At 34.8% G+C, this 13,595-nt stretch overlaps 1 protein-coding gene across 3 annotated transcripts in view; it reads right to left on the reverse strand.

Annotated features, from left to right (window-relative positions):
- Nucleotides 1-1,368: 1,368 nt before the first annotated feature.
- Nucleotides 1,369-13,595, reverse strand: part of SAMTOR (S-adenosylmethionine sensor upstream of mTORC1) — a 131,585-nt gene continuing 119,358 nt past the window's right edge. For all 3 annotated transcript variants that reach the window (XM_077111277.1, XM_077111356.1, XM_077111431.1), the window contains exon 5: nucleotides 1,369-4,588. In XM_077111277.1, coding sequence (XP_076967392.1) covers nucleotides 3,959-4,588 — 630 coding nt within the window. In that variant the 3' untranslated portion in view covers nucleotides 1,369-3,958. The remainder of the gene's footprint in view (nucleotides 4,589-13,595) is intronic.

The raw sequence follows: 13,595 nt of genomic DNA on the forward strand, positions 1-13,595 counted from the left end.
TTCAAAATAGTTAAACACTCTTATATTGACTGAAAGTTGCTACTCAATATTGCCACATGTAATAATATTCTTATTTGGAAAATGTTTACTATTTAGTTCACTGTGAAACAAATTTAAGGTAGAAAATACATTCAGATCTAAATTTAAGGTAAAGAAATTTGTTAAAGTTTGCATTACTCTAGTAAGACAAAAATAGGGATAAAAACAAAAGTACTACTCATTTTTTATAACATTTAAAGGGCCTTAAATTAATGAAATTACCTTAGTTATCATAGTATGCTTGTTTATTGGGTATTGCGCAGTATAGGTCCCTACTAATATTCTTGGGGAACAAGGATATGAATATTTCATAGTGAAATATTAAGGAGATAATCCCATTCAGGTTTTTTTTTTTTGAGGAGTAAAATTACTGTACTACAAACATTTCTTGTAATAAACATTTGTATTATGCTTTTTGGAGTAGGAACTTCAAAGAATTTATCATCTAACAATTTGTAACACCACAAGGAACCATCACATTCTGCTGACCTTGTGTGTTGACTCTGGCAGAGGAATACAGTGCATCACTAGTACTCATAAAAGTGTGGAAAAGTGAAGGAAAAGATCAATTCCTTTTTTTTTTCTTTGCCACTTTCTGCCATCTGAGAATTTCTGCACTTTTCTAGAGAGATAAATAATACTCCTCTCTTAACCATAATGTGTTTGTAATTTCCTAAATGTTTTTTTGAGTTTAAAGATTTTTGGCTCCTGTTCTGTTTTTGGGAAACAAACTAAGGAATTTGATCAGGGACAAAGCTGTAGGATCAATAGGCATATGTCTCCAGGAACATGTATTATTTATATTATGTTCCTGGAGACATATATTAACTATTTCAAGAGTGCCTGTTTTCTCCATTAGATTTTAAGTTCCATCAAAGCTGAAAACTGTGACCACACTGATCCATGCTGTTTCCCCAGCATATTGTACAACATAAAATTCAAACATTTGTTTTTGTTTAATGAATAAAGAACATCATGGGAGAGCCATCTACTGCTCTAAAAGAACTGACATACTAACTAAATTATCTCTGATATTACTAACTTTCAAATACAGAGCAGTATATGGTTGACATATAATGAACCAGAATTTATGTTGTGATCCGGGTTCCACCATAACTAGCATAATAGCTCATAGCAATGGGGAAGTCACTTGAAGTCTCCAGACCTTAATGAATGAATTTATGAAGTCAAGGATTTGACTAGATGAAACCCAGTTAGAAAATTTTAAAATTCATTCAAGTTCAAAATTGCTGGCCAATTCTGAAATCATGTTGTGAGATATGCCAAAAACCACAAGTCATTCAGTTTACAAGCAACAGACAAAGAATATTAGAAAATTTAAAATTTTTAATAAATGTGCTTTGTTCACAAAATGTGAAAAAATACAACAAACACAAACATACATTTTCTGGTATGTGACCTCCCACCACTTGGCAACTATGATATAAACCATTTGATCTAGTCATGATCCTGAAGAATCCAACTAAATGAACATCATTTGTTTTTGAAACATCAAATTATATTGAAGAATCCTGTTGTGAATGTGACAGGAGGCCCCTTAACTTCTTTATATCCAAAGTGAAATCATTCTTAAGAGTACCTATGCAGTATTAGAAGACCCTATTAACTTCTCTTGTCTTTATATATATAACCTGGCACCAAGCCACACAACTGTTTATATTTCAACACTTATACATTGAATTGGCTTTGGTGGAATATGTACTGGTTGAAATCCCGTGCCAACCTAATCTGAATAAGCTGAATTTACGTTAACAAATATTTATAAATTCAAACAAATTTATATTAAGAGGAAGTAGGATTTATAAAGAGATTTTTCATTAAGTACTATTTAAAATACATCATGCACACTTTGGAGCATAAGCAGACTCAACATCTGTAAACAATCAGAAGAATTTATAGCACCAACATTTTAGTTGTAACACAAAGACTGACTCCAAGATCATACTTACACTAGGCTCTTAAAATCACTGTTTTCATTTACTTTCAAAGCACATTCATTTGGTGTATTGTTTTCTTTGTTCTTAAGGTTGCATTTAGCCAAATTTAAGAAAAACAAACATTACAGTAAGGAAGGTACTACCAAAATACAGTTCTGTGTCATCCTGAACATAGTGCCTTTTTTCTTTTAGAGCAACAAGAAGACATGACCCTGTAGTACTGAATTGGAAAGAAAGTCAATCCTGATATTAAGGAATCTTACGCTATTGAAAGTAAATGAAAAATTTCAAGTTACTTCTGGCACATTTCAACAATCAATATTTATTGCATTTAGTCAACTGACTTTTTAGGCTAATTAAAATCTTGCTACTTTTGTTAATTTAGAATGTGAAATTAATCTGAAATATATGGTACACACTCAGCAATTTATACACTGAAGAATAAATTTTGTATTTCTAAATAAAGTTGGAAATTCAAAATTAACTACAGCAATTCACAATAAGCACAAACATCAGTTTTACCAGAGTAAAGAAGTGCAGTTTATGAAATTTAGGATCAACTATTGAAAAATCCAAGTTTCCTTTAAACGCACACATACACGCAAACACACAAACACACATACACATTAACCATGAAATCCGAAACTGTGATATTTCAGTGCAAAAACCTCAGTATGAGGTAATTTTAATGTAATAACCACTTGAAAAAAAAATCCACACAGTGGTACTCTTAAAAATGATAGTTACATGACAATTGCTGGCTACAAGACAACATGGACTCAATGCTCTTAGTTTAAACTAATTTTGTCTTGTTTGGACATATATCTCTCCTTAATCATTTGCTTCTGATTCAGAAACATGGAAGGCATTTATCGATATGGAAAGGGAAAATTCCCACAGCCAACTGACGGTTTACATACTCAAAGAAAATTTTTTGCTGGAATGTGGAGAGAAATTAGAATATCAGAGGGTTAAAATTATTTTAAGAGATTACCAACAGGTTAAAATTTTTTTAAATATAATTTCAGACTTGTAGTGCAGCACCTCCTTAACAAAAAGGTGAGGACCCTATCAAAACTGGTCTAGATAGAAGATAAGCTCTTTCACAAGTGCAAACTTTTCATAAAGGGGTTTTAGGTCAGAATTGAGTACTATATTGTTCCTTGCTTAAATAGAAATTTTTGAAATTAAACCTAAATTTAAAAAAGGAAAAGTGGACTCTAACAGATAAGTACACTTAACACCAAGGCCCAAACATCATGAAAGTTATGAAATTACTACTTTGGCAATGGTGTTTACTATATGTGCTAATAAAATCAGAAAACATGACTCTGGGGGAAACTGTCCCCTCAGTGTCTGATGCTGCCAAATGAGCTCTTAATATAAAAAAGAAGGAAATAGAATTATCACCAATTCGAAAAAGTTCAGAAATATTGGATCATCAGACAAAACTGAATAGAAAATGGCTTTCTGCAACACACAATTTAGTTAGAAAAATGAAAAAGATAAGTGCATCACCAAACAACTAGACCAATCTATCTGTATCACATTTAACTTGTGAGTCATCAAAGTGCAATCTATAGTTTTCTACACATCTTAGTTCCCCACTGCAATGGTTTAAAGTCAACATTGAAAAGTTGCAGAAAAGGAAAACACATAGCTAATTATGCTTCATTTTTCACATAGCACTGGGGAGAAAAAGGTACCTTTCTATGATATCTTAGTGCTAAATGCTAAAGTAACAGTGGTTTCTGCTATGACAGGAGTCACTCTGCATGAAACTAAGCTTTCTATATAAGAATAAATTTTAAAATCCAGAAGTAGAAAAAAATAGCAAACTCTGTAAACTTTTGCAATTCTTCTCTGCAAATCAGGTTTTACGTACTGAGTATGTGTTAGTATTTCCGATTAGTCTAAGCAGTTAGTTTAGAAGTCTGGACTGAAAGGGCCTTTGTTTTACATTAACTTAAAAGTAATATAGGATCCTCTAGCTCATAGAAAGGAATAGAGCTGGCTTGACTTTCTCCAGAATCTGAGTCATATGGAGCATCAGGGAGCTCTGTGAAACCGTATGCTAGCTGTTCATCTTCCATATCTGATCGTACATAGCAGGAAGGGTTAGAATATTCCTCATCTTCTATACTGTTGAAATCTTGAGGAATATATAACATCCCTGGGTAGTTCCTACTAACTAAGTCGCTTGTGGTTTTTAGGGAGATTTTTCTAAATGCCATCAGATGCATATGTGAAAACTTTGAATACTTGAAACGCTTAAAGCCCAAGGACTCTATAGCAATCTTCCAGCTTTTCATCATCATAGCATGACGATTCTGATGGGAAGAATCAGGTGTGATGATAAGTAATAAACCATTCAACACTAACAGTTCATGGGCTTTCTTGCAACAAATCCATCGCTGATAAGGTGATGGAAAATAAGAAAGAAGGAGAGAGAAAACAACCACATGGAAAAGCTCTCCAGGAAGAGAATCAATAGGATTTTTTAGTTGCTTCAAAAAGGCATCTATAGCATCCTGTGCAAGCTGGAGTGGTTGCTGAAGCTGTAAGTTCAGGAAGTCACATTTATATACACTCTGCAGAAAGGAAAAAACAAAGCATATTAAGAATTTAACAATTACTTCCAACTTATTAGAGAGATTTTATACCAGTCTATTTCACAGTATTTCCATATAATTCCATTTTTGATCATGCATCTTACCCTTCTAAATTAAGCTTACACAGACTTATTCAACCAAAAATTTTACTCATAAAAATCTCAAAGAGCAATGAGCACCAGAGAATTTGTAGTCATCATTAAAAATATATATATTTCTTCTCAACAATTCGAAATCAAAAATAATTTTTATGCATATCTTTTAAAAAAATCAGAAGGGTTTATCTGAAATTTAATTTGGAGTTCAGGGGAATGAAACAGTTATTTCTAAACTCAGCCATATCTACATTTACTTCATCATTTTCAGTCACTAAAAAAAAAAGAACCTGTAAAACAGATAATACCAAGAATCAAGATGAATTAAAGTCAAAGAGGATAATGAAAAAAGCATTAGAAAATTTGTATTAGCAGAAGGATGCCAAAATTTTAAAGGCCATGAAAAAGGGTTTTGAACCATTAATCTTAACCACCTTAAAAAGGAATTTTTAAAATTAATTTTTAATTAAAAAAATAAACCCAAACATTCTTAACAAATGATCATTCCATTCTATATACATAATCAGTAATTCACAATATCATTACTTAGTTGCATATTCATCATCATGATCATTTCTTAGAACATTTGCATCAATTCAGAAAAAGAAATAAAAAGGCAACAGAAAAAATACATACTATACCCCTTTCCCCTCCCTTTCATTAATCACTAGCATTTCATCTGCTAAACTTATTTTAACATTTGTTCCCCCTATTATTTATTTTAAAAAGGAATTGTAATATTACTTTTATTTTATTAAAAAGTTAATCACTGGTTTGAAAGAAACTATATATTAAGCTTAATGTAATCAATTGACCATGGGGACCACTACACTATAAACATAATTTGCTGAACATTAAAACTCTATGGAAATGACTCAGAATTAGAAAGCAGTTTTGAAATTAGATAAAAATTAGTCATCATTTTCATATAGCAATAGTCATTATTGATTAACAAAGATGTGAGCTAAAACCTTATTCCCTCATTCTTGTTAGTGGGTAGACAAAATGGTCACATATTCATCTGGACAATGTTTTACTATCAGGACAAAATTCTTATTTTTCTTCTTTCCTTCTCTCTCTCTCTTTTTTTAATAGCTTTATTAAGGTATAACTGACACACAAGTTCTGCACGTATTTAAAGTTAATTTTCAGTAAGTTGTGATATATATTTTTTTATAGTTTTTTTTATTAATTAAAAAAAGAATTAACAAAACAATTGGAAATCATTCCATTCTACATGTACAATCAGTAATTCTTAATAACATCACATAGTTGCATATTCATCATTTCTTAGTACATTTGCATCGATTTAGAAAAAGAAATAAAAAGACAACAGAATAAGAATTAAAACATTAATAGAAAGAAAAAAAAAACCCTATACCTCACATGCAGCTTCATTCAGTGTTTTAACATAATTGCATTACAATTGGGTAGTATTGTGCTGTCCATTTCTGAGTTTTTATATCCAGTCCCGTTGTACAGTCTGTATCCCTTCAGCTACAATTACCCCTTCTCTCTCTCTTTTTTTTTTTAATTAACGGAAAAAAAGAAATTAACCCAACATTTAGAAATCATACCATTCTACATATGCAATCAGTAATTCTTAACATCATCACATAGATGCATGATCATCAATTTTTAGTACATTTGCAGCAGTTTAGAAGAACTAGCAACATAACCGAAAAAGATATAGAATGTTAATATAGCGACAAAAATAAAAGTAATAATAGTAAAGTCAAAACAAAACAAAACAAAAACCAATAGCTCAGATGCAGCTTCATTCAGTGTTTTAACAAGATTACTTTACAATTAGGTATTATTGTGCTGTCCATTTTTTAGTTTTTGTATCTAGTCCTGTTGCACAGTCTGTATCCCTTCAACTCCAATTGCCCATTATCTTACCCTGTTTCTACCTCCTGCTGGACTCTGTTACCAATGACATATTCCAAATTTATTCTCGAATGTCTGTTCACATTAGTGGGACCATACAGTATTTGTCCTTTAGTTTTTGGCTAGACTCACTCAGCATAATGTTCTCTAGGTCCATCCATGTTATTACATGCTTCATAAGTTTATCCTGTCTTAAAGCTGCATAGTATTCCATCGTATGTATATACCACAGTTTGTTTAGCCACTCTTCTGTTGATGGAGATTTCGGCTGTTTCCATCTCTTTGCAATTGTAAATAACGCTGCTATAAACATTGGTGTGCAAATGTCCGTTTGTGTCTTTGCCCTTAAGTCCTTTGAGTAGATTCCCAGCAATGGTATTGCTGGGTCGTATGGCAATTCTATATTCAGCTTTTTGAGGAACCAACAAACTGCCTTCCACAGTGGATGCACCTTTTGACATTCCCACCAACAGTGGATAAGTGTGCCTCTTTCTCCGCATCCTCTCCAGCACTTGTCATTTTCTGTTTTGTTGATAATGGCCATTCTGGTGGGTGTGAGATGATATCTCATTGTGGTTTTGATTTGCATTTCTCTAATGGCCAGGGACATTGAGCATCTCTTCATGTGCCTTTTGGCCATTTGTATTTCCTCTTCTGATAGGTGTCTGTTCAAGTCTTTTTCCCATTTTGTAATTGGGTTGGCTGTCTTTTTGTTGTTGAGATGAACAATCTCTTTATAAATTCTGGATACTAGACCTTTATCTGATATATCATTTCCAAATATTGTCTCCCATTGTGTAGGCTGTCTTTCTATTTTCTTGATGAAGTTCTTTGATGCACAAAAGTGTTTAATTTTGAGGAGCTCCCATTTATTTATTTCCTTCTTCAGTGTTCTTGCTTTAGGTTTAAGGTCCATAAAACCTCCTCCAGTTGTAAGATCCATAAGATATCTCCCAACATTTTCCTCTAACTGTTTTATGGTCTTAGACCTAATGTTTAGATCTTTGATCCATTTTGAGTTAACTTTTGTATAGGGTGTGAGAGATGGGTCTTCTTTCATTCTTTTGCATATGGATATCCAGTTCTCTAGGCACCATTTATTGAAGAGACTGCTCTGTCCCAGGTGAGTTGGCTTGACTGCCTTATCAAAGATCAAATGTCCATAGATGAGAGGGTCTATATCTGAGCACTCTATTCGATTCCATTGGTCGATATATCTATCTTTATGCCAATACCATGCTGTTTTGACCACTGTGGCTTCATAATATGCCTTAAAGTCCGGCAGCATGAGACCTCCAGCTTCGTTTTTTTTCCTCAAGATGTTTTTAGCAATTCAGGGCACCCTGCCCTTCCAGATAAATTTGCTTATTGGTTTTTCTATTCCTGAAAAATAATTTGTTGGGATTTTGATTGGTATTGCATTGAATCTGTAAATCAATTTAGGTAGGATTGACATCTTAACTATATTTAGTCTTCCAATCCATGAACACGGTATGCCCTTCCATCTATTTAGGTCTTCTGTGATTTCTTTTAGCAGTTTTTTGTAGTTTTCTTTATATAGGTTTTTTGTCTCTTTAGTTAAATTTATTCCTAGGTATTTTATTCTTTTAGTTGCAATTGTAAATGGGATTCATTTCTTGATTTCCCCCTCAGCTTGTTCATTACTAGTGCATAGAAATGCTACAGATTTTTGAATGTTGATCTTGTAACCTGCTACTTTGCTGTACTCCTTTATTAGCTCTAGTAGTTTCGTTGTGGATTTTTCCGGGTTTTCGACGTATAGTATCATATCGCCTGCAAACAGTGAGAGTTTTACTTCTTCCTTTCCAATTTTGATGCCTTGTATTTCTTTTTCTTGTCTAATTGCTCTGGCTAGAACCTCCAACACAATGTTGAATAATAGTGGTGATAGTGGACATCCTTGTCTTGTTCCTGATCTTAGGGGGAAAGTTTTCAATTTTTCCCCATTGAGGATGATATTAGCTGTGGGTTTTTCATATATTCCCTGTATCATTTTAAGGAAGTTCCCTTGTATTCCTATCTTTTGAAGTGTTTTCAACAGGAAAGGATGTTGAATCTTGTCAAATGCCTTCTCTGCATCAATTGAGATGATCATGTGATTTTTCTGCTTTGATTTGTTGATATGGTGTATTACATTAATTGATTTTCTTATGTTGAACCATCCTTGCATACCTGCGATGAATCCTACTTGGTCATGATGTATAATTCTTTTAATGTGTTGTTGGATACGATTTGCTAGAATTTTATTGAGGATTTTTGCATCTATATTCATTAGAGAGATTGGTCTGTAGTTTTCTTTTTTTGTAATATTTTTGCCTGGTTTTGGTATGAGGGTGATGTTGGCTTCATAGAATGAATTAGGTAGTTTTCCCTCCGCTTCGATTTTTTTGAAGAGTTTGAGGAGAATTGGTACTAATTCTTTCTGGAACGTTTGGTAGAATTCACATGTGAAGCCATCTGGTCCTGGACTTTTCTTTTTAGGAAGCTTTTGAATGACTAATTCAATTTCTTTACTTGTGATTGGTTTGTTGAGGTCATCTATGTCTTCTTGAGTCAAAGTTGGTTGTTCATGTCTTTCCAGGAACCCGTCCATTTCATCTAAATTGTTGTAGTTATTAGCGTAAAGTTGTTCATAGTATCCTGTTATTACCTCCTTTATTTCTGTGAGGTCAGTAGTTATGTCTCCTCTTCCATTTCTGATCTTATTTATTTGCATCCTCTCTCTTCTTCTTTTTGTCACTCTTGATAAGGGCCCATCAATCTTATTGATTTTCTCATAGAACCAACTTCTGGTCTTATTGATTTTCTCTATTGTTTTCATGTTTTCAATTTCATTTATTTCTGCTCTGATTTTTGTTATTTCTTTCCTTTTGCTTGCTTTGGGATTAATTTGCTGTTCTTTCTCCAGTTCTTCCAAGTGAACAGTTAATTCCTGCATTTTTGCCTTTTCTTCTTTTCTGATATAGGCATTTAGGGCAATAAATTTCCCTCTTAGCACTGCCTTTGCTGCATCCCATAAGTTTTGATATGTTGTGTTTTCATTTTCATTTGCCTCGAGGTATTTACTAATTTCTCTTGCAATTTCTTCTTTGACCCACTCGTTGTTTAAGAGTGTGTTGTGGAAAATCCACCTATTTGTGAATTTTCTGGCATTCCGCCTATTATTGATTTCCAACTTCATTCCTTTATGATCCGAGAAAGTGTTGTGTATGATTTCAATATTTTTAAATTTGTTAAGACTTGCTTTGTGACCCAGCATATGGTCTATCTTTGAGAATGATCCATGAGCACTTGAGAAAAAGGTGTATCCTGCTGTTGTGGGATTTAATGACCTATAAATGTCTGTTAAGTCTAACTCCTTTATAGTAATATTCAGATTCTCTATTTCTTTATTGATCCTCTGTCTAAATGTTCTGTCCATTGATGAGAGTGGGGAATTGAAGTCTCCAACTATTATGGTATTTGTGTCTATTTCCTTTTTCAGTGTTTGCAGTGTATTCCTCACGTATTTTGGGGCATTCTGGTTCGGTGCATAAATATTTATGATTGTTATGTCTTCTTGTTTAATTGTTCCTTTTATTAGTATATAGTGTCCTTCTTTGTCTCTTTTAACTGTTTTACATTTGGAGTCTAACTTGTTGGATATTAGTATAGCCACTCCTGCTATTTTCTGGTTGTTATTTGCATGAAATATCTTTTCCCAACCTTTCACTTTCAACCTATGTTTATCTTTGGGTCTAAGATGTGTTTCCTATAGACAGCATATAGAAGGATCCTGTTTTTTAATCCATTCTGCCATTCTATGTCTTTTGATTGGGGAATTCAGTCCATTAACATTTAGTGTTATTATTGTTTGGATAATATTTTCCTCTACCATTTTGCCTTTTGTATTATATATATCATATCTGACTTTCCTTCTTTCTACACTCTTCTCCATACCTCTCTCTTCTGTCTTTTCGGTTCTGACTCTAGTGCTCCCTTTAGTATTTCTTGCAGAGCTGGTCTCTTCGTCACAAATTCTCTCAGTGACTTTCTGTCTGAGAATGTTTTAATTTCTCCCTCATTTTTGAAGGACAATTTTGCTGGATATAGGAGTCTTGGTTGACAGTTTTTCTCTTTTAGTAATTTAAATATATCATCCCACTGTCTTCTAGCCTCCATGGTTTCTGCTGAGAAATCTACACATAGTCTTATTGGGTTTCCCTTGTATGTGATGGATTGTTTTTCTCTTGCTGCTTTCAAGATCCTCTCTTTCTCTTTGACCTCTGACATTCTAACTAGTAAGTGTCTTGGAGAACGCCTATTTGGGTCTAATCTCTTTGGGGTGCGCTGCACTTCTTGGATCTGTAATTTTAGGTCTTTCATAAGAGTTGGGAAATTTTCAGTGAAAATTTCTTCCATTAGTTTTTCTCCTCCTTTTCCCTTCTCTTCTCCTTCTGGGACACCCACAACATGTATATTTGTGCGGTTCATATTGTCCTTGAGTTCCCTGATACCCTGTTCAAATTTTTCCCTTCTTTTCCCGATAGTTTCTGTTTGTTTTTGGAATTCAGATGTTCCATCCTCCAAATCACTAATTCTATCTTCTGTCTCTTTAAATCTATCATTGTAGGTATCCATTGTTTTTTCTATCTTTTCTACTTTGTCCTTCACTTCCATAAGTTCTGTGATTTGTTTTTTCAGTTTTTCTATTTCTTCTTTATGTTCAACCCATGTCTTCTTCATGTCCTCCCTCAATTTATCGATTTCGTTTTTGAAGAGGTTTTCCATTTCTGTTTGTATATTCAGATTAGTTGTCTCAGCTCCTGTATCTCATTTGAACTATTGGTTTGTTCCTTTGACTGGGCCATATTTTCAATTATTTGAGCGTGATCCGTTATCTTCTGTTGGCGTCTGCGCATTTAGACAGATTTCCCTGGGTATTGGATCCAAAAGTTAGGAAGATTTTTCTGTGAAATCTCTGGGTTCTGTTTTTCTTATCCTGCCCAGTAGGTGGCGCTCGTGGCACACGTTTGTCTGCGGGTCCCAGCAGTAAAAGGTGCTGTGGGACCTTTAACTTTGGAAAACCCTCGCTGTCCGGGAGGTTCGCTAGCCGAAGCGGCTTGGAAGAGTTCTAGCCGGCCCAGGGACCGAACGTAGGGAGGGTTGCTGGCCGCCGCAGCCCGGGAAAGTGCCCGTCCGAATTTCCTAGTCGGCCCGGGCGACAAGCGTGGCGGGAGGGCGGCAGCGGCCCGCCCGGGAGAGTGCACGTTCCCGGGGAGTCACGGGTTTGGAAGGGGCCTCCCCCGCCTGTTACCGTTCTCCCCGGCCTGGGGATTTCCGATCCAATTCTCTCAGTTGGTCCGGGGGGTCGCACGTGGTGTGGCCACCAGCCGCCGCGGTTTCAGGGGACCGCCTCTCCAATTCTCCCAGCCGGCCCGGGAAGGGGGAAGGGAGTGACTCCGGCCCGGGAAGGGGGAAGGGAGCGCCACCCGCGCACCTAGGCGATCTCACCCAAGCGGCTTCTCTCAGCCAGCCAGCTGTTTCAGGATGGGGTATGCTGTCTTTTTTATCTCTGTTGTGGCTTTTGGCGCTGTTCTGTATCGTTTCTACTACCCTAGTAGCTGTCCTGGAGAAGAAACTAAGATCCGCGCGTCTTACTAAGCCGCCATCTTCTCCCAAGTTGTGATATTTATACTTGTGAAATAATCCCCACAATCAAGAGAATGAATAGAATCCAAAATATGTCTTGTATATCTTAAAATCACTTCCTCTTGCCCTCCCTGATCTTTCTGTCTCCAGGGAACCTCTGATCTAATTTCTACCACCACAGATTAGTTTGTATTTCCTAGAATTTTATATAAATGGGTTCATACAGATGTGCTCTTACTGCCTGGTTTCCTTCATGCAGCATAAGTGTTTTGAGATTAATCCTTTCTTTTGCACATATAATAGTTTGCCTTTTTATTGCTGAATAGTATATCAGCATATCAAAGATTATACCAAAAGTTTTGCTTATCAATACACCTGATGATGGACATGTGGGTTGATTCTAGTTTTTGGCTATTACAAATGAAGCTGCTATGAATATTTCTATTCAAGACTTCTTTTAAAAAAAAATTTTATTGAGATATCTTCACTCACCATACAGTCCACCCAAAGTATAGACTCAATGACTCATAATATCATCATATATTTGTGTATTCATCACCATGGTCATTTTCAGAACATCTGTATCACTCCAGAAAAAGAAATAGAAAAAGTAACCCCATATACTCCATATCCTTTGCCCCTCCCTTGCCCTCCCTCTCACAGACCACTAGTATTGCAATCTACCCCATTTTTTTAAACACCTTATCCCCCATTATTTATTTTTGTCCTTACTTTTGTTCAAGACTTTTAATGGGCACGCTTTTATTTTTCTTTGGTAAATATTCAGGAGAGGGGTGGCTAGATCATACAATAGGTATATGTTTAACTTTAAAGAAACTCTCAAACTGTTTTCAAAACAGTTATATAGTTTTATATTTCTCCCAAGAATATATGAAGAATTCCAGTTCCTCCAAATCCTCACTTATACTGACTGGTATGACCAGTCTTTTTAATTTTAGGTATGTAGTGATATATCTCAGGTGGTTTTAACAGGGATGACATTTATCTTTTTTTCATGTACTTGTTTGCTATCTGAATATCTTCTTTGGCAAAGTGTCCAGATCTTTAGCCCATTTTTTAAATTGGGTTGTTGTGTTCTTCCTATTAAATTTACAGAGCTCATTATTTATCCTGGATACAAGTCCTTTTTGAGATCTATGACTTGTAAATATCTTTTTCTCAGTCTGTAGCTTATCTTCTTATTCTCTTAACAGTATCTTTAAAAGAGTAGAAGTTTTAAATTTTGATGAAGCCCAATTTATTAGTTTGTTTTTCCATGGACCTTGCTTTTGTGGTCACATCTAAGAAAACTTTGCCTAAACAAAGACAAAAATATTTGCACCTGTTAG

This window comes from Tamandua tetradactyla, chromosome 1 (assembly GCF_023851605.1).
Source record: "Tamandua tetradactyla isolate mTamTet1 chromosome 1, mTamTet1.pri, whole genome shotgun sequence".
NCBI lineage: Eukaryota > Metazoa > Chordata > Mammalia > Pilosa > Myrmecophagidae > Tamandua > Tamandua tetradactyla.